A 26,651-nucleotide genomic window follows, 5' to 3' on the forward strand; every position below is an offset into this window, starting at 1 on the left:
TTTATTGCTCAAGCCAGGTGAGTCCAATCCTGATCAAGAACTGCATGCCTAGAGCTTTGCCAACCATTAGAGATTCCATGGTAGACAAAATCCAGCAATCTATAATTTTTTCCATTATATTAGTAAGGTGATAACAGGACGTCGTAACCATCCAAAGTCCCATTATATTACTTTGTTTGGGACAGAGCCATCGGTCAGGCCAGACTGGTTGCTACCTGTGACTTTCTGCACATTGCTAGAAATGGGTCTATTTAGGACTCATCTTTGATGTGATCAGATGTGACTACCCACCAGAATCTTTACCAAATGGCCAGGAAGTGCTTATGCAACATTAGCTTGAGGTGTGGATGGTTGTAATGTAGCACACCCTATACGATCTATTTCTGTGTAGGGTGTCTAACTCAAAGGTTTCTTCCCTTTGATGTGTGGGTATTCTGGCTCTTGAAAAAATGGGTTAGTTGGGAATTGTGCAGTACAGCAATTATTCAGGAGTTATAGCATTATTAGGTGTATTACATATCTTGTATTGTTTTTTAAATAATTCACAAACAGGATGCATGACTGTCATGTGACCAAAATGGGACACAAGACAAAATGCCTAAAGCAAATTCCATTTTATTCAAAAATTTGGAGATCTGGAAGCATTCTACGCCAGATTCACCCCAGTATAATTTTATTGATGTCTCCAGTGGAGAATAGTTTGCAAAGGAATAGCATATGATGATGCAAAGTAGCCACAACCCAAGTAATAATAAACGAAGTCGGCCTTCAGAGGCCAAGCACAGCCCAGAAAGTGGGCAACATTGACCTACAGGAGGCATGGCGAGGGAGTATACTGACTCAAACTCCCATCCAAAGTGCTCTAACAAAGCCCCGGGGATTTAAAGCTGATCTCAGTCAATCCCTAAAAAGGTGTGGGGGGGGGGGAAGCAGCAGAAATACCTTTTGTTCGGCATGATAGTAAATCCCACCCTCCCGTACAAGAGGCCTTATTAATTAAAGCTGCTTTTGGGATCCACGGAGGTTGAACCCAAAATTCAATAATACCACGAGATCTCAAAGCATGTCATATAGTTACATATGCAATCCTACAAATTAGTGACCTCAACACCGTGAGGTTATTTTAATCATCAACTTCAACTGTTTTACAATATAATATGATATCTATACACTCATATGATTCCAAATGTATCATCATATTACACAGTGTAGGTCAATAAAGCAGTGGTAGTCAGTCAAGTTGCAATTTTTACTATTAAGAGAATTTCCCATACAGTAGAACCTCAGATTTACAAACACCAGAGTTACGAACTGAACAGCATTTTTCTTCTGCATAGTAAAGTTTCAAAGCTGTATTAAGTCAATGTTCAGTTGTAAACTTTTGAAAGAACAACCACAACATTTTGTTCAGAGTTACGAACAACCTCCATTTTCAAGGTATTTGTAACTGAAGTTCTACTGTACTTTTGAATGGAAAGTTCTTTTATGCCCAATTCAACCATGTCCAACATAGTCTTTAACTAAGATCAAAGGTAAAGATTATTCAAAATAAAACACTTATAAACAGAATTTTTTATTTTATGAAGAGCAGAGTAAGGATGTAAAGTAACACATTAAACTTTATTTCATTTTACTAAAGAATAGATAAAATGCACATGATCTAGATCTAGTCTATGTTATATTACGCAATCAACCAGAATCCAGGGCAAAGTTCTCTTCACTCAATCCTTTTAAGAGATTTGGCCCAATCCAAGGCACGTGCATGGTATTAAAGAAATAAGAAAAGTAATGGTTTAGCTAAAAGCTGGAATAATCATCATAATTTTAATAATTGCTTAATACTGAATAATCTATGTCTTTAAAGTACTGATAATCTTTTCTCTCTTTTGTTAATGTACTTTTTCTTTTTTACACTCACAAGAAAGGCACAATTTTCATTTTGAAAATTTAGCACCTCCAGTACTTTTCATGTTCAAAACACAAATATTAACTAATTTTCTAACAATATTTTTGATAAGTCTAGTAAGCAGCATTTCTGTGATCATTTATTGACTGGACTTCATAAAACACATTCCAAATTAATATTAAAAAGAAAAGATACCTCTGATTTAATACAAATTGGTCTATCTTGAAAGCTTGTATAGCAGATGTGCTTAATACCTATGCTTATGTTCTCTTCTTGAGGTCTACCCCTTAGAAAACAGTCTCAAAATTTGTAAGTCATCAAAACTGAAGACATTTACAAAATCTGCAACTTTTGTTAAGGATGAGTGGGTTTTTATAGTTTAATCTAGCTCAAGTCACTTAGTTACAATGGCTTCCAAACTATATGGAAGTCAGCAGTTTAATTTGCTTGACTGGGACTTAAAACCAATATATCTTGATTAAACTACATTTTTTAAAAATCTAGACATCTATTTTCAATCAATCTGCTAATATTTTAACTATATTCTGCATACATGATTTTTAACCTTGTGCTTTAATATTAAATGATTAAAACCACATTTGCCATAACAAAAAGGGTAAAGCTGACCTTTATTTTATTAGCCTACAATTTGCTTCACCACTGTTTTCTTAAGCTATACGAATGGCTTATGTACCTTGACAACATCCCACAGATGGTTATGATTATGTCTAACAGGACAACGCACTCATTGAAAACTTTCACAGACGCTTACCTAATGGGATGTCACATTAAATCTGATATAGTAAGATAAAATAACTATATACCAATTATATCATAGCAAAGAAATCATTTGAAATTGACATTTGACCATTTCTAAATTAATTCTTAAAAAGAACTAGTATACTAACACATTTATGTAAAAATGAGTTTTAAAACACGTGTAAATATTACGCAGCTTTCCTCTGTCAGGAGATGTCCTTGAAAATATATATATATAGCTGTCAACATCTTGGATATAGATGCCCCTAACTACAAAACTCTGGTTAATGTCAGAATTCGATTTGACTACTTCTTGCTTCCTCTCTTAATGCTTAATGACTAATTCCTTAGAGATAGCCTTAAAAGCCCTAAAATGTTGTCCTTGGGTAGAAACTTTCACTCAGCAATCAATCGGGAACAAATTAGATGATTGTGTTGAAATGTACTGCACTGTTTAAGCTAACAAATGAATGAAGAAAGGTAGTATATCGAAACATATGCCACTACACTGAAGTTGCTAAATGGGTCTGCTGGAAGAATATTTGGTTTCCAACTAAGCTAATATGGTATAAGAAGGGACAGTGATGAAAGAATACCAAGTCATATGGAAATCCAAATATAGTGACAGACAATTATTTTACTAATTGCTAATGAATACAGTCAAGTGGCTTCAAAAAGCAAAACTTTGCTTGGACTACTTCAGGTTTTGACCTCTGCATGAGCAAATGCATTGCAAACTGAAGCCCACCAAAATTGATTAACGGCGCCAGCCAAGGCCAGCATGTAGTTGAAGCTTTTTTCCATCTATCACATGGCCCCAAGGATAGTTAAATGAACCTTAAAATGGCTACAAACAGCTCAATGACTACATAGAGTCCTGCCAATTAGAAATAATTAGGCAGTCATTTTGGTGGTAAGTCTTTTTAAGTGCATACATAATGATGCAATGATGCTTATTAGCAATCTCATATGAGCTATGCTCAAACAGCCTGAAATAATTATGCAACTATCACAAAGCTTTGCACATCTCTGTACTTCACCTTAATGCATTTAAAAATCCACTTCATTACCTCCAGTAATTAATCCTCCATTAATTGAAGGAAAAGCCCAGTTTACCGCACTTCGTTTCTAATTATCTTATAAATAGTTATGGTTCTAATTAATGTGTTCATTAAGCTGAATATCTTTCTCAAAGCCATACTCAGAGCAAAGGTTCTGCTTTTGAGAGAAAAATCCTAACTAGCCATAAGGTGAGGCCATTTTGGTTGTATTTGCTTTTATTTTAGTATATTCAACCTCCTAATTGGCATTTAAAATCTAATTTGGAAGAACTTCAAGAAGCTCATATAGGGAAAAAAAAAACAGGTAAAGGGGATTTTCCCCCCCTGCTCATATTCCAATCAAGAAGCTTAAAGCTTTAATAGGAAAACTTTTAGCATATCTTTTTTATATAGACTGGTGACAGATTTTCAGTGCAAGGTCTCCAAATTAAATTTAACTTCTATTAAAATTCAGCTTAGCCCTACACCTTACAGTGTAAGTAAAACTCTAGAAGAAAAATATAGACATGTAACAATGGTTACACAGAAAAAAATACTTTAGTTGAGTCACATACTATCTGCACAACAGACACATTTAGTACCCTTGATACAGTTACATTAGTCACTGTGGGCCTGATCCAAATCTCATTAAAGCCAAGGGGAATCTTTCTATTGGTGGGAGTTGGATCAGGCCCTATAAAATTTGTGTTTCATCCAAATTCAATGGAAGAAAAGATTTATTTCAAAACTAGATTTGTAGGTGGAGGGAGAAAAATCCTTGTAATTAAACACTTTCATAATATTTTGAAGTATGTTCTCTGCAAATCTGAATAGTCATTGAAATTGAAAAATAATTCTAATGGTTACTCTACAGAAGTATATACAAAACGTTCAAAATATTTTTGTACTCAAATTTGTGTACTAAAATCATTTAATGTATACCTCTTCCTCAAAGTTAACCATAGATTATCTTTTATTGTAAATATTTAAAATAAAGCTTTCCCCAGTTTCATTATACAAAGCAAACAGATGTTACCACTTTTTTGTTGTTGTTTTTTCAGCTGAGTATATTTAATACAAATAAAACATTTATCGTTTTGTTCAGCTAATTATTGTAACAATTTACTGTGGCAGTAACTGCCCCCTCTCCCAAGTTAATAATGAATGTATTGCTCTGCACATGACTGATGTCATCAAGCACTTTTTCTATTTCTTCCGTCCATTTATCTTTGTTCTCTCCTAATAATCTGCTTGGGTAAAATCCTGGCCTCACTGAGGTCAATGGGAGTTTTGCCATCAGCTTCAATCGGAACAGGAGTTTACCCCTTATGCACAAGATAAACCTATATTAGAATCAGATTGTGTGACCAAAATACCAATCTAATGTCACTATTCTTGCAAAAAGTCTTTTATATTTTATCCAAAACGGAGCACTGTAGACATCACAGTACTCCTCAAAGATGAGCTACAAAGCAAAAACAAAGTTCTTTCCCACTTTACTAATTTTTCATGAAGTATAAAGACTGCCTCTATTCTCCCAGATTTTTTTTTTTAAATATTCAACATATCAGATACTGATTTACTTCTTTTTGCTGTGGACTTTGACAAATCTTGGAGGATTTAAGTAGTCTGAGCTATGATCTCCCTCTTCAACACTCCCATCCTCCTCCATTAATTTGGGGCTGAGACAGCGATGCCATTAAAATTCCAGCCTTAAAATGTGATGTCATTATTTAGGTCCTCTAAAGACTTGCCAAAGTCCTCCAGCATGATGACGGGCGTCACAAGCCTAATATTAAAAAACTAAAGACAAGAAAAAACTTTTAAAAAGTTATGTCAGTCTTTATAATAAATGAACATTAATGGATTGATTTTTTTTTTTTTTTGCTTTTCAGTTCTGTCTCAGCATGATTAAGACTAACGCTCAGTATTAACTGAGAGGGAACAAAGCTACGTACTGAATTACCAACTTCCAGCTTTTTTCTTCGTGGCCTCCCACACAAATCATGCCCAATCCTGATCTTACTTAGGTTGAAATATCTGACAGCATCATATAGGTGGTTTGACTGTGGGTTAAATATTCCAAGATTGTTTCTATAACCATTTAAACATATAACATGAGGGCCCTGTTGAGTCCACTTCTCTTTTTTCAGTCTTTCACTTGGCCTTTTAGAAATCTCCAGGGACAGGTAAAAGCCCACATTAAATGACAACATTATATTGCAATACCATACCATATTGTCTTTTCTTCTGTTACACAAAAAAAAGTCTTTGATTACCAGTTCTGTATTACTGTTTCCTTATTCACAAGATGCAGTTAAAAAACAGTCTTCCTTGAGTTTATATTCATAGCATAAATGTCAATGTTACAAAATAGATATGAGATTTTATTTTATTTTTTTTAATTAGTAAACATATAAACTGGAAACTAATTGAGGGAATATTCCCTCATTTACAGCCCAGACATGAATAAATTAAAAAGATGCTCTATTGCTTTGTCTTTAAGGATACACTGTCCTGCTATATTTCAAGAAAATACAACCAAGTACTTCATGATTTAAAGTAGTATTTACTATTTATAACCAACACTTAAACCGAAATCTGTTTCCATATGGATTCCCCATCCCAACCCTTACGTGATCATACTGCACAGTAAATTTAGACATGCACACTTTGTATAGGGTCCTCATCAGTGCGTCATTGTTGATACAGATTTTTCTTTTAGAAACGGCAAAAAATTGAGAGACACAGTAGATTTACATGAACTTCGCATACAGATGTCAGGAAAAGGAAGAAAATTATGACAAAATATTAGATTTTGCTTCAAATTTGCTGATAAAAAGGGACTTATCAAATAGATTAGACCCAGAATTTAGTGCCCAAAGGAGGAAAATGGGTTTTAACAATCCAATATGAAAAGGATTGGAGTTTTTTAAATTGCATTAAATGTCTTAGCAAACATTCATTACTGATGTATACAGATGAACATAATGAAGGATTAAGAAATGAAAGGCTAGAGTTCATTTGTACTACTGTCCCCTGCTAGAGGGATTCAGATCTGCTCAACTGTGTGGCTTCGTCTCTACATCACTAATTCACTTTTAATTCAAGTGTTAGAGGCCTGTCCTTTTTGGAGCAAGAAAATCAGAGCTCTGCTCCAGCCATACCTATGAACTGTCATGCAGTAATGGTGTGCAGCATACTAACAACAAAGAAGTCTTTAAATGGCCACACATTTATTAGAACATAGTTTATACGGGAAGAGATAAAGTACAGATCCAGTAATTCTTTACATTATCACGGTTGGTTTCAGAGTAGCAGCCATGTTAGTCTGTATCCGCAAAAAGAAAAATTATCAAGGCTGTAACATTCAATATTTTCATTCCACATGTGTTGCAATACAAAGAAACACCTGCCTTCAATACACCATTAGTTCCATTAATAAAAATGTTTTTTAGATAATTTACACAATTTATACTTTAATTATACATAGTACCTTTCAGTCAGCATTCCTCATGCCCATACTAGCCCACGCCATCTCAGCATTGATTGTGAAAGCAAAGGAGGAAAAGAACATAATCCCTTCACTCAAGATCATTCAAGGTGTTACAGACTCAGAAGTGGGTATTCCCTAAAGCCAGAGGTCAGATTCGGATTATGCGAATCACTGGCTGTCTAATTAACAGTACCTTAAATTGAAGGCAGGTTGTCTTAAATGAAAGCAGATTTGCAAATTACAGAAAAAAATCATGAAATAAGATTACAGAAATGAACACATCCGGAGATACTTAAAAAGTATTGGTAGACAGGCAATTCTTCTGTTACAAAGTATGGAAACATTACCTACAGTACAACAGAAAATTCCCTTCTAGCCTAAAGATGTGTTTCTTCATTTGAAGGCGGTCTTTCAGGTCCCAATAAAGAGTGTCCACAAAATCATTCACCCTTGCCCCCTTATGCATAGTTAAATCTAAACATCAATCCATGCCTTTGGTGAAAAATAAAGAAGGCTTAATCCAGACAAACATTGGTGGCTGACTGCACAGGATCAAAGGTGCAATTTATTCATATTGGATAACATTTGTTTGTATGAATGGTCCTTTACACCTACCTGTGCCTTGCATCGGAGGCAGTCTGGAGAGAGAGCATGGGCAGGACAGCCAAACAGCAGTCTCCTGTACTATATATTGCAGAAGAGGGCTGTGCTCCAGGCCTGAACAGGCCATGCTTAGAGAAGAATTGGGATGGCCATATCACCCCATTTGGAATTGCAATGTAGCACTGGCTGCTAGTCCCGTTTATAGAGTAGAGTAGAGTAGCAGCTTCAGAAGACTTGCTCTGAAGCCCATTGTCTAAATCCCACTCTCTGCCCACAGGTTGGGAGAGGAATTCCATTCCCCTCAATCCCTTCTGAATTGCATTAACAAAGCATGAATACTCTACCTTTGCATGGAAAAAGTGAATTTATTCCACAAAAATCTATGTAAAGAAGCTAAGATGTTTAGAACCAAACTATACATCATATAGCCAGTTGTAACCACCCATCACACAACCAAACTAAAAAAAGCACTAATCTGACACATGAGAACTATTCAGAGAAAACTGACTAAGCTAAGCAGTCTGGTGTCAATGCTTAAACTAAATGAAGTGGAAGTTCTGTAGAAAAAATAGTAACTGATCATTAAAGACTAGCTCATAACACAACACAAAAAGGGGCTGAATGAAAGGTTGTAATGAGCAACCTTATCTTGGGCACCTCCTGACTCCCAAGTGAGTGTGCCACCTTTGTATTCCAAAAAAAATATGTTAAAAGAAAATTATCACACACATATACAGTGCAGAATATTTATTAGTATATCAATAACCAAAAGTGAACTACAATCATCAAAATTTCTGAATATATTTGGCAATGTATCATCCTAGTTATGTTTCCACTTTCATTGCAAACGAGCGAACAATGTGATCTCTCTAACATTCATGTGAATTAGTGAGTTTTTAATGTGTGTTTAATTATAGTCAGTTTGTAAATCCCTCTGTACAGAGACTGACACTACAATGTTTTATCAAGCTTTAGTTGTCTCCTAACAGTCTGACAGAAGATATTAATAATTTGATGCATTGTAAATATCTCCCCCATATAATCCTACTAATTCCTGCCCCTCTACATTACTTCTCATTCTCGAGTCCCTGCAGTGCTGATACCATGGCATACCAGAGGAACCAAAAGGAAGAGTAGGGAGGGCTGTGGGTAAGAGGATATTACCTGTGGATTGCGGCTTCAAGAGGGACTGTGCTGTACAGCTTGAGTTGGGGTGAAGGAAAACCTGTGTCTCACCACAGAGTCATGAGTACTTAACAGGCTCCCTTGTTGGTGCTGCCTCAACTCCCCAGCCCACTAAGACAGCAGCACTGTGGAAGGCCCGTTCATGCAATGATGCCTCAGTACCAAGGAACGAGGCTCACCATCACAACCGCTGGCCATCTGCACAATGTGCTTTTACACTCACACACACATAGGCCCCATCACAACCATACTAACCCCCTAATTCCCATTCAAGTCCTCCTCTCTCCACATCCCTACTTATCTCCCTTACTCAGCCACATCAACAGCACTGTGGGCTGGCCTGTAGGTTAGTCAGGCTACAGCGAATTAATGTTTTGGGGGATGGAGGAAGACCAGACTTTAGCAGGGATGTAAAGGCACAAGAGAGAGTCAAAGGTCTGGGTGGGAAGACCTTTGCAGACAGCATGGGGTGTGGGAAAGCTCAGTGCCTGGGCACTAAGGCAGCAGAGCATGAAGGGCTTCCTCAGTTCCCCATTTCACCAATGCAGCAGTGCCATGGGAGCCCCCTGACAAAGTAATGGTATGGTACATGCATGTACACGGCTTCCTCACTATGGCTGCCTTGGTGTGCACAAGAGCTAAGGCATCAGCACCAGGAAAACCCTTCAAACACAGATGCCTTAGCAGAAGCCACTCCTAGAGCCCTGGCAGTTTCACCCTTCCTCTATACTCCCCCTCCCCACCATGTGTGTGTGTGTCTCTCTCTCTCTCTCTCTCTCTCACACACACACACACACCCCTACCTCTTAACCCTTCATACCATGCCAATTCTGCCTGCCTCTACTTCCCAGCTCTCCTCCAGGGCCCCCAGAGTCTCCTTTCTCTGACAAAGTTCATTCCTTACTCTTCAGCCTGTCTCCTTCGCTCACCAGGAGCATGTGCAAAGCACAGCTAGAGAATCAATGAGGCAGATTGGTAGTACTTGAAATTAGAAGCCTGAGAGAATTGAGCAGTCCCATCAGATAATCCTGGCAAAAAATTAATTAGGTTACCCTAAATAAGGAAAATAACTTTTTAATTTTAAAATTTCATAGGTGACCTATTTCATGAGAGATCATTAGCTTGTGTGCATAGGGGTGAAGTTTGGAGTTAGCGAAACCAGAAGAAATGAGAGGAAACCAATAGAAAATTTAAGAAAGAAAACATTCTGAAGTGTTTTCTCAGCAGAAGTTAATGAATATTTTACCAACAAATTTTTAAAAATTTAAATTGTCCTTTGAAGAGCTATTGTCCTTTCCCTCATTTGGAAAATAGATTGAAGCCATTTGTGTGAAATAAAGGGAATTTAGTCTTGCTTTAAGCACAAATCCCAAAGCAACATCATCTATGGAGTTGCTACTGATGCCTCAATTATATCTGTATCAGTAAAAGTATTACAATAACGCCGACAAACACAAACTTAATATTAGGTATGAAGCAACAAATGAGAGCAACAAAGACAAAATGAGAGAAAAGAAAATGAGAAGAAGTGATGGTACAAAAATAAATTCTGAAACTGAATCCAATCATTCATTATCTTTTTTAGTTTTAAGAATAAATTATACTTTTTAAAAAGTTTTAAGTTGGCATGGGATAATATCACCATTCTAGAGATTCAAATGTATAGATAATCCCACTCCCTGGGCTAATGGAAATTAGGTATTTGAGATAAATGATTATCTTGTTATTACCTATGCATGTTTAAAACACCTGTTTTATGTTGATCTGTGGAGCCGCCTTCATAACAATTACCTAAAAGTGTACTTCCTCCCTTCATTATTAAAGATATGAGCATGATGGTGGTCAAATTACTGAAAGGGAGGGACATAAAAAAAGGTTCAAAAGGACAAAGTCATCCTAGAATGAAGTGGGTGGTACCCTGGATGCTTCAAATTAATGAAGCAACTCTCCACAAAAAAAGTCTAGTTCAATTTTTTTTTTCTGGTTTTCCAACTGCTTTCTCCAGATGAAACATCATAAAAATTCTGCAAACAAATGTCACGTTAGACATATATGAAGTTATGCTTAAACCTCATTCTTTAAATATGGCACCTGGAGTGCTGATAAAATTAAAAATACAATTAGAATCATTACTTAACAGAACTCGGCAATAAGCGAACAGCACTTATGCATTCATATGATTTAGCTTTTTTATATCAATGAAAGGCATCAAAGCAGCTGTCACTAGCAGCTATCTGGCCTTATTGATAACTTAAGAGCCCTTGGCTTTGCTTTATGAAGTTTAATTTCCCAAAGCGGTCAATTAGATCTTGGTAATATCCTCATTGGTGGATTATTGCTCAAGGATATTGTGTAAGCTTTTGATTCACCTCTTTATTGTTTCACTGCATTCACGCAAAGTTTTTTTATTTCCTTTGAGGGACTCAATGATGATAGCTAAAAAGTGTTTTGTTTTGTTTTGTTTTTTTTAAGAAAGAGACTATTAGTAATGTAACTCTAATGCAATTGCCAAGTCCAAAAGAGAAATATTACATGTTGTTAGTTTATTGATGGAAACAGAACAAAACATGGTCTGACCTTACCATCTACAAACGATGTAAGGCTCCACGAACAAGTTCAATAATGTGAATTCAACCAGCTTCTCCCCTGCCCACAGTTCTGTATTTGAAGTGGAATGTAAAATGTCCTCAAGTACTTTACTTAAATATGTATGTTTTGAAGTACCTAACCAAGCTTTGTAATCTTATATTCCATCCTCCACCTGCACAAAGACAATGTTTACTCGGGTCCCTTATTATGTGGCTCTGCATAGTTAATGATATGTGACAGTGTTAAACTATCTAGAAAGCAGAGTTTAAAAAAAATATAAAGGAGAATCTGAATGAGTAAATCACAATTTTCAAAGCACAAATCCAGCAGTTAAAGCAAGTCAAACAATAAAAAAAGAGAGGACAAGTGTTCTAAGAAATATTTAAATAAAGCAACACTGCTTGATCTTACCTAAGGCTTCTATCAGTTTCTACAAGTGGAAAGACACAATAACTACCACAAAAAAAATTAGTGCTCTTCTGTTAAATGCATGTGGCATGACCAAAATACATAATAGTGCGGTAGGTTTTAATGGCATGAATTTGGGATGACTGCATTGCTGTTTCAATGCTTTTGTTTAATGCCCCAATTCATGCCACTAAAACCTTTACCCCACATCCACTGCACATCCACCACAAACACACATAAAATGACCCAGACTGTCTGCAGACAGCAGATAGAAAGGAATGGTATAACAAAAGGCAAAACACAGTATCAACAGAGTCTGCTCAGGCTACTTGACAGTACTGCCATATAGGTCCACTAACAGAAAATGTGAATGAAAAACTTTTAAGATGCCATATAGGTCATCTTAAAAGTTTTTCATTCACATTTTCTGTTAGTGCTATCATTGCATACTTAGCTGATGGTTCAGAATCTTTACTTAAGGAAAATCAAATCATTCTCTAAAAGAAGACGTAAGTATTTGTGCATAAGACGATGGAACATTTTAATCAATGGAATCCTGAAGGGGATTTTATTTTCCAAAAAGCCTAAGATCTGTAATAAAGTGCTGTACTATTATTGGTTGCGTTGGCTATTAATAAATGTTTGAAAGAAAAGATGGGCTTGATCTTGCTCAGTCAACAGCAAGACTTCCAATGACTTCAGTGGGTGCAGGATGAAGCCCTTTACTTGTGTTTGAAGCAGTAGAGAGTTTTCAAAAGTAGTGCTTAAAACAAAACAAACACACTTTCTGGTAATTCTAGCAGTAACATCTTACTTTATGTGACTCATAATTCTGGCAATGCATTTTAAAGATTATCCTCTAAACCTAGTGCTATCTTGCATACCTGAATAGCCAGTATACTGCGTGGGTGGAGTTCTCCAGAATTTAGTATTTTTAATTCCTTGACCTTTTTCACATTGTACTTCTTTGCAAAATAAGGAGACCACATCCTTTCAGGATCCAAACATTCTAAACTAAAAAGAATTCTGACAAATCACGGTTGACCTTGAATTAATTCTAGTTTACAATGCCAGGACAGCAGAAAGTTCAATCAACATCCATCTTGTTTTTAACCTAAAAATAAATGACAATTTTCTGAAACTATCCACAGCAAGTAGTCTCCTTTCCACCTGCTTAAAACAGCATGCACTCGTTTCAACATTAAATCAGTTAAAGAGGAAAATTTGTAATCAAAGTGTAAAGTATTTTCAAATAAAAGTCCTGGGCAGAAAATATTTTTCATTGGTAATCCAGAAACACCAACATTACCAACCTTGATCATTTTTAGAAGGTCTCATCTATTAGGTACATAGATCTGTAATTGTCAAAGAACCTAAAAACTGAACTGAATTCAAAAATATTTCATGACAGCAGCTTTCAATTTCAGGTAACAGTGGAAGCCAAAAATGCTTGGCAGGCAATAAAAACCAACTCACAGATTTAAACACAATTACAGTACAGTACTCTATAATCACTGGATTGCATGAAATCAAGGAATAAGGTTTAGGATCCTTTGTTTTACTGTGTTTAAAGCCCTATGAATTCAAAGATTTAAATTAGGAGATTTGATGTATAAGAAAAACCAGTTATTTTCTATTAACCTGGAAAAACAATTGTAATAAACTCAAGACATAGGTTAATACTCCATGCACATATAAATTATACATATTTTAGTTCCTCCATCCTAGAGAAGCATAATACTCTAATAAGAACTATCCTAATATTCACCCAGCAATAATTTCAAGCTGATATTATTATTCTCATTCCCCTGAATAATATCCATACTACAGGGTCATTTTCCTTCTCATATTCAATATCATGCATGCTTGTATCAAGATTCCTTTCTTCATATCCTGTCACAGTATCAATCACTGCCTCCTGTCCACTCAATCCACTTTTGATTTATCAGCCGCCGTCTTTCTGGACTCCATAACTCGACCCAAACCATTTTAACAAGACAATGACAAATAGCACCCAGTATCACATCAACCTGTTCCACTTAGTAAACTAAGAAACAGTAACTGTGACATCTCTGCATAAGTATTCCATTCTATTCCCCAGACTTATGTATATTAATGAGGAGATGGTATTTGAAATGCTTCTTCCATATCAGCATCTAATATGATCAAATTAGGAAATGGGATGATTTATTAAATTTTGTAGAGCTGAAATATTTCTTTCTATCACTATATGTGTGGTTTCAGAAAGTGAGCTGTTGCTTTCAATTTTTCTACTGAGGATGTGCCTGCATTTCACAGACGCATTATTGTCTTTAAAAAGATTGCAAGAAGGCAAAATGTTATTAAGCAAATGCTCAGTAAAACAAACTAAATCGGTTTTAAATTTCCTAATTTAATGTAAATCATGGTTGTTTTGCTGAAATTCAGTTTGTGATCTTATTAATTCATATTTGCATCATACTATCTTGCTGTAGGACAGTTTTAAATTTATAGCATTGCTTGTCAGCCTTACTTCTTGACTCTTAAGATGCATCTGACATAAAATAAATAATTGCAATATGCACATATTTTCTTATGTTCTGAGATAAAGTAAGAAAAATCCATTTAGGATAGAAAAACATAATACCTACGCAAAATATTAAAAATAACTGAAACAGGATTTAACTTTACAATTATTTTGAGAATACTGTACTTGATGCTTCAAGTGCTTTACATGTTCAAAGCTCTGTACATCATTTATTATTAACCCTTACAAAACTCGCGTCAGAAATATTACAAAAAACATGTTATTCTGGCCATACTTTCGCTGACATGCTCATTAATTTGAGAGCACAAAGTACTCTAATGTTGTTGGAGGCTGGCGAGAGAAAAGAAAAGACTGATAATGAGCTAATGAAATACAGCTTACAGACTCTATATCACTGTTTCAAATCCAGGCCAGGTAAGTAAGAACTGAAACAGTTAACAGCTCTTCAGTCTCCAATATGAAATGAGGTTTGTGGTCTCAGTCCACTTCCCAGTGGAAAAATCACTACAATTGCTCACCCTTAAAGGTGATTCCTCCTGATCAAAGGAGAGGTACACTGGCAAATGGATGACACACAGTGGTCTAGGAAAGCTTGTGCTTTCCTTGCCACATCCCAAGCTGTATCTATTCAATGATTAAATATACTGCAGCTCTTATGTTTGTCAATGTACCACCTTTCACAAGCAATAGGTCAAAAAATAAAAGGATAGTGTGAACTTTAATGTTCTAATATAACTTCGCTGCTTGTGTCACATTTGTTCATTTTGTTGACTTTTAATCAAAACCTGAAATATCTGAAAGGGTTTTGAATCTTGTTAATGAAAAGATGAGAGATGCCTCAACTTACTGACCAAGTATTACATTTATTTTGGAACAGTTTGAGAAGCTATGTCTACCACAGAGGAGACCCAGGTTCAAGTCCTTGATATCAGTACTTAAACCACCAAACAGAGATTGTGAGCAAAATGGATACAGAACACTTATTCTAGGGATCATTAATCCTTGTGTTGCTCAGTTGTAACGTTTGATGAACAACAATAAGCCATGCTAGGGAACACATTAGTAAGCTACTATACATATGCCTTGAGTACATTTTCAGCTTCATGCCTTCAGCCACTGAAAAAGTGCATCAAAAGGTAATGCACGTTCTGGCAGTTTACTACTATTAGAATATTCAATATTTGTTTCCTCCGTTATGTCTTGTGGCAATGAGTTCCACACACTAACTGTGTGAAAATGTGTACTCCTGTTAAGAGTATTTCTTGTCTAACTTTCTTTTAAGATTTTTTTTGCTTTTTTCATATATAAAAGGTTTTCTGGACAATGTGGAACTTCCTCTCTTCTCCAGAAGCCCCGATGCCCTTTCAGCAGCAGTTTTGGTTCCAAAGCCACTTTTAACTACCATTCTACTTTTAAAAAGAAAAAAAAAAGAGTACTAAACAGGTCCTACTTCACAATATGGAGTGAGTAAAAATAACTTAATGTCTGTAACAGCTGCTATTAAAGGACAAATTAGCACTTTGGTAGTTAAGTAGTAGTTTTGAAGCTTTCACTTTTTTCTAATAGCCTTTCCCTCATCCCCAGTGGCTATGTTCAGTGCAGCCTCATTAGAGTCAAAGCTCTCTCTTATATATAGTACTACCACTCAGTCTTTTTGGCTTAATCTGTCCTTCCTGTGGAGTTTATAGCCAGGTTCCATTTGTCTTTGGTCATTGCACCATTTTTCAGTAATGTTCAATATGTCAAGGTCCTCTTCCATTTTTATTTCATTCTTTATCTGACATCCCATTACTTTTCCTGAATTTAACTCTGATCCCAACCTGCCCTTCCTCAAGTTCAACTGTAATTTCTGTCCTATCCTTTACTAGGAAATAAGTGATACTTTTGTTTTATAACACACATATCTCATGTTCTTGTTGGACTAGAGTGCTCCCCAGCACCCACTATCTTCCCTCCAGCTCCAGAATCAAACTGGAAAAAGAGTAGGTGGTGATAATCACTCAGGCTCTGCCCAGAGCACCAGCTCCACCCACAACATTACTCATGACCTGTTCACACCACATTACTTCTCCTTTCCTAACCATGACCCTCTCCATCTCATCTCTCTGTACCCTCTCCATTTCTTGGTGGAGGAGGAAGAGAAAAGCAGGGAAAAGGGAGACAATAGGGGAAAGAAGCAAGGTAGCAAAGAGGGGTCCTGGAGTCAAATCCTCTCCCTCGACTTCTGAGTAGCTGACAGCATAGGCTGTAGGAGAAGGTAATGGGAGAAAAGCCCCAGTATTCAATCCTGGCCAACAAGAGCAACAGTAATCACTACCAGATGACTCTCTCTTCTCCACTGGAAAGCTGTGCACTGGCTCCGCACTGCTGTCTCATGTTCTGCAGCAGCTGCCTGCAGTAGCTCAGGAGCAGTGGCCATTCACGGTGGCCATTCACAGCTGACATTGTGGGAAGGAGGTAAAGCAAGATGTCAGTGGACTCAGAGAGGTAACAGTACAGCAGCGGTTCTCAAACTGTAGGTCAGGACCCCAAAGTGGGTTGCAACCCCATTTTAATGGCGTCACCAGGGTTGGCTTATAGTTGCTGGGGCCCAGAACCAAAGCCAAAGCCCCACCACCCAGGACCAAAGCCAGAGGCCTTTATCCTTGGGCAGCAGGGTTAAGTTACAGGCTCCCCTCCCTGGGGCTGAAGCCCTTGGACTTTGCTTCCCCCAACCCCACATGGGGCCGTGGAGCTCAGGCTTCGGTCCCTCATTCTGGGGTGTTATTAATTTTTTGTTGTCAGAAGGGGGTCGCAGTGCAATGAAATTTGAGACCCTCTGCAATACAGAATATGGGAACATACCAGCCCAATTCAAGTCCTGCCCAGCTCTTAGTTAAGTAATTTTCCAAAAATCTTTTCAATTTCTGTGCTAGTAATCTGAGCCCATCCCTTGAAGACAAGTTAGAGGTCTTCAAGTCACCAGGGCCCGATGAAATACATCCTAGAATACTCAAAGAGCTGACTGAGGATGTATCTGAGTCATTAGTGATTATCTTAAAAAAGTCATGGAAGATGAGAAAGATTCCAGAGGACAGGAAAAGGGCAAATATAGTGCCAATCTACAAAACGGGAAATAAGGCCAACTTCAGTACCCAGAAAGATAATGGAGCAAATTAAGCAATTTGTGACAATAGTGTGATAAGTAACAGTCAGCATAGATTTGTCAAGAACAAATTGTGTCAAACCAGCCGAATAGCTTTCTTTGACAGGGTAACAGGCCTTGTGGATAGAGAGGGAAGCAGATGATCTGGTGTATCTTGACTTTAGTAAGGTTTTTGATACTATCTCACATGACCTTCTCATAAGCAAACTAGGGAAATACAACCTAGATGGAGCTCCTGTAAGGTGGGTGCATAACTGGTTGGAAAACCATTCCCAGAGAGTAGTTATCAGTGGTTCACAGTCAAGCTGGAGGGGCATCTCGAGTGGGGTCCTGCAGGGATCAGTTCTGGGTCCGGTTCTGTTCAATGTTTTCATCAGTGATTTAAATAATGGCATAGAGAGTACACTTATAAAGTTTGCAGATGATACCAAGCTGGGACAGGTTGGAAGACTGAATTAAAATTCAAAATGATTGGGACAAACTGGAGAAATGGTCTGAAGTAAACAGGATGAAATTCTAAGGACAAATGTAAAGTACTCCACTTAGGAAGGACCAATCAATGGCACACATACAAAATGGGAAATGATTGCCTAGGAATGAGTATTGCAGAAAGAGGTATTGGGGTCATAGTGGATCACAAGCTAAATATGAGTCAACAGTGTAACACTATTGCCAAAAAAAAAGCAAACATCGTTCTGGGATGTATTAGCAGAAGTGTAGTAAGCAAGACTCGAGAAGTAATCCTTCCACTCTACTCCGTTCTGATTAGGCCTCAATTGGAGTATTGTGTTCAGTTCTGGGCACCACATTTTAGGAAAGATGTGGATATATTGGAGAAAGTCTAGAGAAGAGCAACAAAAATAACTGAAGGTCTAGAAAACATGACCTATGGGGGAAGATTGAAAAAATTGGGTTTGTTTAGTCTGGAGAAGAGAAGACTAAGGGGGGAAACATAATAAGTTTTCAAGTACGTAAAAGATTGTTATAAGGAGGAGGGAGAAAAATTGTTCTTCTTAACCTCTGAGGATAGGACAAGAAACAATGGGCTTAAATAGCAGCAAGATCAGTTTAGGTTGGACATTAGAAAAACTTCCTAACTCTCAAGGTGGTTAATCACTAGAATAAATTGCCTAGGGAGGTTGTAGAATCTCCATCATTGGAGATTTTTTAGGAGCAGGTTAGACAAACACAGGTCAGATATAGCCTAAATAATACTTAGTCCTGCCATGAGTGCAGGGGACTGGACTAGAACTAGATGACCTCTCAATGTCCCATCCAGTCCTACAATTCTATGATCTAGTCCTCATCCTTTTCCCAAAAAAATCCTTAATACCTACAAAATGTAAATACTTCCTCTTTACACCATCTTCTCCTGTGCATTGAGACCCTGAAGTTCTCTGTCAAAATAGGAAAATAAAGTAGTCATGAAAGCTCAGGTTTGACTCCTGGTGTATAGTGACTGGATTACACAATTTTACCAAATTTCAGCAACACCTGTATGAAGCTGGAGAAACTTAATACTGACATGATCAAAAAAAATAAAATTAGAGGTGAACTCTATGGGTAATATTTTCCATTAAAAAAACCTCATAAAATCCTCTGCACTTCATTAGATTACATTCATTTCTCACAGTGCTCAGTTATTGTGTCTATCTCCCTTTCAAGAACTCACATGGAGGATAACAAAATAGCATGGAAAGATGTTCCTTCCTCAAGTGCTCAAAAGTGGTACCCACACTCAAAGTATGAAAAATTTGAGAGAGAAGAGGCTATGCAGGATAAACCTTTCAAGAAACAAAGCAAAAAGGTTACATGTATTTCATGAGCCTAGTTGCTCTCTTATTCAACAAAAAATAGGGTTTGTTACAGCAAGTGTCATCACATGATGCTTATATGGTACTATAAAGCAAACAGGTCACCTTATGAACATAGCTTGTCATGAGAATGTACGTACTTATTAATGGAGACAGAGAAGTCTAATATTCTGAATCAGATGTGATTTAATACACACACACACTCCCCACCCAACCCCCTTTCTAAACTCACTCGGGCCCCACATTGCAACAACTTGCTCCAGGAATAAGATGGGGTGTGAGTGTGACTCTTACCAGAACTGCTCCAAGTGTTAGTTAGGAACATGGGAGGTAGAGAGGGAAGTCATCTAAAAAACACAAAGAGCAATACACAGTGCTGGGCGAGCTGCCTCTTCAGACTCCCAACCCAGAAAACTAAAGACATTTTAACTCCAGTCCTCCATGTTCCACTACCAGGACATCAACAGACATGCCTACAAGAGTTATTTTTAAGCTAATAGCAACTGTCTTTGTGCACCTTTTGTTACTGCTATAAAAACTCACCAGATGGCAGTTAGCTCTGTTTTGCTGAGAAATCCTATGCATAAATTCATCTTAGAATACAAGATGCTTATATAACCAGAAGGTTCTCTCTTTTATTGAAGCCTTCAACACATTTCTGATGTCAGCTTCTAATGTTCTTTGGTTATGATTTGCCAACTTCGCTCCTCACCTTTGCAGAATCCTTGCTCTCCTTCTTCCACTCACAACTCCACACTTTGTTCCAAGTGTGGGAAGTGGTGCAGACAGCCTCTATATACCTACAAGAAACTGATAAGGTGTACTAAACAACTGCTCAATCACTTTGCTTTTGCATTGATCCCTTCTTCCACACTCCTTATTCAGTTTATTTCGATTGTAAAATCAGGTTCCTTATCTGACATCAAAACCACCACATGCATCACAGGCTCTCTATAAATAAATATTCACTTTAGCCTTCAGCATCTAGTTTTTGAATCAGATGTAAAATATACATTGACTCATGAACAAAAGTTAATGACAGCCAGCTTTGGAATTATGGTAGCTGTACGAGATACTCACAGAGGAGTCTTATTCAGCAATGACCTCAGAACTACAAATCCCTAAGCCACTGGACTTCAGGTGCACTAGACAGATTTTGAGATGGGAAAGTAGCATTGGGGTATGAAATATGTTGCATTGTTATAACTACCATTAGCACCAATGAATAAGGAAGACTTAACAGAACTCTGGTGCTACTAGCAGCTTTCTAGTCACAAAAAAATCACAGAATAGCAGCAGCTGCAGAAAGGCACTGGTGACAGAAAAAGAGAGGAGTGGGGAAAGAAAAAAGCTATCAGAAAGGAATAAAAAGAGGTGCAAATCCCTGGTATGTCTCTACTGTTAGCAGTTTCTAATTTCTTTTTTAAAAAATGTTAGAAAATTCTACTACTCACCTTACCATTAATATACTGTATGATTGTTCATCATTTAGCTAATTTGAGCACCTCTTAACTGAAACAGAACTTGGCTGATTATTTTAAATAACTGTTATAACTTTGAAACAGAGGAAATCCAGAGTACAAAATCCAGAATGAGAAAATAACTTTACTGTGTAATTAGAAGGCCAGATCCTGCAGTCCTCCAACTCAGCCAGAGAACATAAGAGGAGACCCATGGATGTACATATGCATTCAAACTCCACAAGCTATTATTGGGGATTGAACCTGAATCTTTAAGCACCAAGAGCACAACCCCCATTACCACCAGAGCATAACTCCATTAGCAGTAAGTAGCAAGCTACTCATGATCACAGCCCAGACCCTAAATGATCCTACACTGTATTATATATAGTATACACCAAATTTCACAAGGAAAAAACAAAAAAGCTAAGTTAAAACACTTCCCCAAAATTAAGTTTATAATGGAAATGCCAGCAGATTCTGCTTTAAAGCTGTTGTGTAACTATTTTAAAAAATTAAGTGCTGAATGCCCCCAAATAAAGTAGGTACAAAGAGGCAAGCACTGTAACGGATTCTAAATATAACCTTCTGTTCATTTCAAACACCCCAATAAAATCAGACCACACAGCTCTTATCATAGCAGAGTCTAGCTATCTGGGTCAAGTCAATTATGTTTTTGAATAATCTTGCAAAGTTTTACAAGGTTCTGTATGTTTTTTGCTATTTTATTTAGAATATACTTTTAATCCTTGCAAGGAAAAACAAAAAAACAAAAAAAAACAGTAATTGACATAACTCCTCCCCAGAAATGAGCCTAATCCATTTAATGGTAGCTGTAACATCACAGTATGGTGCATACTAGGAAATCAGAGGGGAGCAGCAAGTGTGACCTCATGAGCTTTACTTGTAAGTGTTCAGTGTGCTAAATGCCCTTGTCCCTTTGCAGTTTAGGATACTTCTTGTACCTATTTACTTAAAAAAATGCTTGAGATTAGTAATTAAAAGTGAACTACTGTACACCAATGCTTCCATAATTATGTAAAATTTATACTGTTGTAAACACCATACATTTCATAAATAAGTAACATTTTGTACCATGGGACTAACTACCAAAAGCTCAAATAATTTAGTCTATTAGTCTTACTTTGAGTATTTAAATATTACCTGGTATTTATATTTAATTACACTAAAACCCTCAACTCTGTAAATTACTGTGTAGCTCCTTTATTCCCTAAAATTCAGTATCTGGTTTACTAAATATACTTTCATTTGCACCTTATGCTTTTGCCATTTAATTATTTTACACCCAATTTTTTGTAAACTTAGAGCCAAATCAGCAAACATTTATGCAAAAGTATTCCCATTGAGTTCAACAGCTGCTATTGTGATTGCATGGTTATTGTCAAGGTCCATTTGGAGAACCAATCAAGCTGCTTAAATAACCAAAATGTTCCTACACATGTTCCAAAGAAACAAGTATCCAGACAACAGTTATAATGCACGTACGAACAATGATGGTGAAAGAAATTTAGAAAACAATTCTCCTAATCAGGTATATTTAAAAGTAAAACATCACTTAGAATCACAGAATATCAGGGTTGGAAGGGACCCCAGAAGGTCATCTAGTCCAACCCCCTGCTCGAAGCAGGACCAATTCCCAGTTAAATCATCCCAGCCAGGGCTTTGTCAAGCCTGACCTTAAAAACCTCTAAGGAAGGAGATTCTACCACCTCCCTAGGTAACGCATTCCAGTGTTTCACCACCCTCATAGTGAAAATTAATACACTTAAATGAACATCACTTGAATAAACATCACTTTATTCAAAAATTCAGAATTGGATGCCTCACCTGTCTGGTAGTTATCATTCAGTAACAGGACATAGGCCCGTAAATTCAATAGAGAGTGACTAAAACAATGACGTTGATAGCCATTGATAATAAACATATTTTTCAGAGGATACACATTGAAATAAGAGTACGAAACTTATTTTTTTAAAGTTAACAAAAAAAATTAAAACATGCTATAATACTCTTTGAAACCTTCTACTTCTAGAGTTAACACACGGATATGCTTTTAGAACATAGTCAGCTTTTTAATAACAACTCTGCTTGTTATTATCAAAAACACCTATTAGTCACAAACAGATTTACCAAAAAAGCTATAGCTTTCCACACCACATATGTCTGCAAATCTTAGTTCTATATACATCTGAACATGAAACATCAGAAATTTGCATAGTCTATAAACACTCTCTTTTTGAGTGGACCATGGATGGGAGAGAAAAGAAGAGCAATTAGGGCTGGTCTATGACAAGCCAATAATACACAGAGACCTCACATAAAGCCACTATTTACCTGGTTCAGGAATACAGAAAACCACCCATCTGTGGACAGGCAAGGAATTTTCAGATTGTTCCAGTTAAGCCAGTCTAAGGCTCTTTTTAGCTGTCCTTTGCATCTGACCAGCCAAATGCACAGTATGTACTTCATCTTCTCATCTAAGGCCATGTCTACACTTACCGGGGATAGACGCTGCTGTGATCGATGCAGCAGGGGGTCAACGACCCGCTAAATCAACCGCAGAGCACTCTCCAGTCAACTCCAGTACTCCACCAAAATGAGAGCAGCGCAGTGTACATGCTGCAGTAAGTCGACCTAAGCTACATCGATTCACGTAGCTGGAGTAGCATAACTTAGGTCGACTTACCCCGGTAGTGTAGACAAGGCCTAAGTGTTCCCCAATTTGAATTTTTAAGTTACAGGGAATTTGAAATGACATGCCAGTTTGATGGCTAGCATATCCCAAACTCCATAGCTCTCTGGACACTAAGGATACCCGGGAGAGTCCAACAGACATAACCACTACACACATGGCTTGTATAAGATATAACCACTGGAGAGTAAGCTAATTTCACATGGTGAGACGGGAGAAAGACCAGAAATGGAATTCTGCAGTCCCAGAGAAAAAACTGTCAATTAATAAGAATAAGGCTCTATTTATAATACTGCAGAGAGCCCTTTTGGAAGAAAAGCTCTCTCAAACCAAAAGAATTTCCCCTTTTATTTGAAGTTTTCAAAAAAGCAATCTTCATCTTTACTGACATTGATTTTAGAAGGTTCCTTCCTTCTGTCTTAAAGGTTTGGTTTCTCTAAAATGTTTTATATTGCATTTCACAGGCTATTGGTACTCCAGGATGATGTTTTTAGAAGCTTAATTTGACAAAAAACACTGAATTTTGAAAAGAAATTATATGACAAACTGATTAAATAATTCTCATTTTAATTTTTTTAAAATTTTTCAAGAAAAAGCACAACTATATTAACTTAAAAGGCCTTTATCTTATGTCTACAGTTTTAAAAAAATGGCCAAGGCAGCATATATTCAAAGAGCAGATAGCTATCATCTAGCTTCCAGCACTGATTTAACAACTACTTAGAATTCTCTCTCTATGACATACTATAGCTTAATTAGAATTTAGTTAAAATCTATGGTTATTTATCAAAATAGGTTTTTAGAATTTTTCATTTGAAATCTAAAATATTAATTTGCTTTTAGAACATTTGAAACAATCAGCAACAAATCATTTAATACTTTAAAAGGAATCTATGGTAACATAGTATGTCTTAGTAAAAGTACGGGGGAAATCGATTAAAAAACTGAAAACATGACTATTTGATTATTACTTTTTCCTGGGGAGAAGTAAGGCAGGAGAAAATGAAAACAATCATACCTTCTTGTTCTACTCTTTGATCTTGATCTCTGAGACCTATAGGATTTTCCTCGGCCCCTTGATCGACTACGACTGCGTTTTCTTTTGGATCCATATGAAGAGCTACTGCTGGATCGATGTCTGCGTCTGAAATAACAATGTGTTATTAGCACACTCCTGCTTTTAAAAAACACCTATCAATGTTAGTTTAAAAGGGACATTCAAATAATCTATTATTCATTTTTATTACAACAGCACCTAGAGGCCCCAGCTGAGATCAGGGTCCCATTGTGCTAGGCACGGTACATACAAATAGTAAAGAGACAGTTCTTTCCTCACAGACCTTACACTCTAAGTATGCAAGACAGACAAAAGAGCGGAAGGACAGGTGAAGTGACGTGCCCAAGGTCATGCAACTAGTCAATGGCAAAGCCAGGAACAGAACATAGTCCAAAGCCCAATTTACTGGATTGTGCCTCTCTGTATAAATATAAAGTTAAACACACATTTAGGACTACATCCCATAGCAAGATATATGTAGGTCTAAGGATCAACTGCATGGAATATGTTGCAGGATCGGAGACTAAGGTTGCAATGGTAAAAATAAAATTCAGGACATATAAAGTTATGTTTGCCACAACCACACTGCACATAGTTTTTCAGCCACATTGCCTTTCTGCAGTATTTTCTATCTTGTTCTTGTTATATGCATAACTTAATATATTTATGTTATCTTAACTTTTGTAACGGGTAACCTTAATTTGCATTTATGTATGCTTTTTGAATTTACATTTCCTGATAATATTATTGGGCAATTTAAAGTATCATTTCTATCATCACAGTTAGAACTTGAAGTTTCCTCCATAATGAGGTGAATGGAGTAGAGAAGGATGGCATTCACTTCAGTTATTTATTTCAGTTTATAAAAATGTATCTTTCCAATAATGTATGTACATGTTTAACACATGGGAAAACTCTTAGAAAAAAGCAATAATAAATAGAAACTACCCCCATAACAAGGATCCTCACAAATTCCACATTTCAGAACATAAAACTCTTACAAACTCCACCAAAATGCTCATCCTTCCCAATCCAAATCCTGGGAGAAGAGGTGAGACTTGTTCTGGAGACTGCATAAGGGAAACAAATGTCAGAGTAGAGAACCCCTCATTCAGATGACCCTCCACCTCACAATTAACCTAGTGACTGTTATGCCCCTCAGTTGAGCTACCATATTCTGCACTAGTTGATATGCGAGTAGTATTAATATGTAGCCCATATAGAAGCATTGCTATAATCCATTCTCTAGATGACAGAAACATGTATCACTGTGGACGTGCACCTTTCCAAAAGAAGAAAGGTTACTTCCTGTCCAAGTGTGGATACTAAAAAACAAACACCACACCTTGTACCTGGAAATTGAGAAGCAAGTGAATAGGGATTCGATTTTGTCACAGTAAAATTATGCATAATTTACAGCACAGTCACAATAAAAAACAGATACTTTTGTGTTATGGTCACTGCAACCTTCTGGACGCAACTGCTGTGCGTTAAGAATTCAATGTCATCCTCTTAAAAACAGGATTAGATCAAAGCGAACAAACTATTAATCCAGTGATTCTCAAACTGTGGGTCAGGACCCCAAAGTGGGTCGCAACCCTATTTTACGGGGGTCACCAGGTCTGGCTTAGACTTGCTTGGGCCCCGGACCAAAACCCAAGCCCAAGGGCTTCAGCCCTGGGCAGCAGGGCTAAGTTTACAGGTCCCCTGCCTGGGGCTATAACCCTTGGGCTTCAGCTTTGGCACCCCAGCCAAGGGCAGTGGGGCTTTGTTTTCCGCTCCTGGGGTTCTGAAGTAATTTTTGTTATCAGAAGGGGGTCGCGGTGCAATGAAGTTTGAGAACCCCGCATTAATCAGTGCTCAAATTGTGGTGGGATATGAGAGGGCCTCTCCCTCATCTGTTCCTCCTTCCACTTTGACTCATCCACCCCACCCCGCTGACCCTTCTC

At 37.1% G+C, this 26,651-nt stretch overlaps 1 protein-coding gene across 1 annotated transcript in view; it reads right to left on the minus strand.

The window, feature by feature from the left end:
* RSRC1 (arginine and serine rich coiled-coil 1) overlaps nucleotides 1–26,651 on the minus strand; it is a 369,693-nt gene that overhangs the window by 325,748 nt on the left and 17,294 nt on the right. The window contains exon 3 of the mRNA XM_084638898.1: nucleotides 24,664–24,789. Coding sequence (XP_084495024.1) covers nucleotides 24,664–24,789 — 126 coding nt within the window. The remainder of the gene's footprint in view (nucleotides 1–24,663; nucleotides 24,790–26,651) is intronic.

The sequence above is a fragment of the Lepidochelys olivacea genome (assembly GCF_965140295.1).
Source record: "Lepidochelys olivacea isolate rLepOli2 genome assembly, chromosome: 9".
In the NCBI taxonomy this organism is placed as follows: Eukaryota; Metazoa; Chordata; order Testudines; family Cheloniidae; genus Lepidochelys; species Lepidochelys olivacea.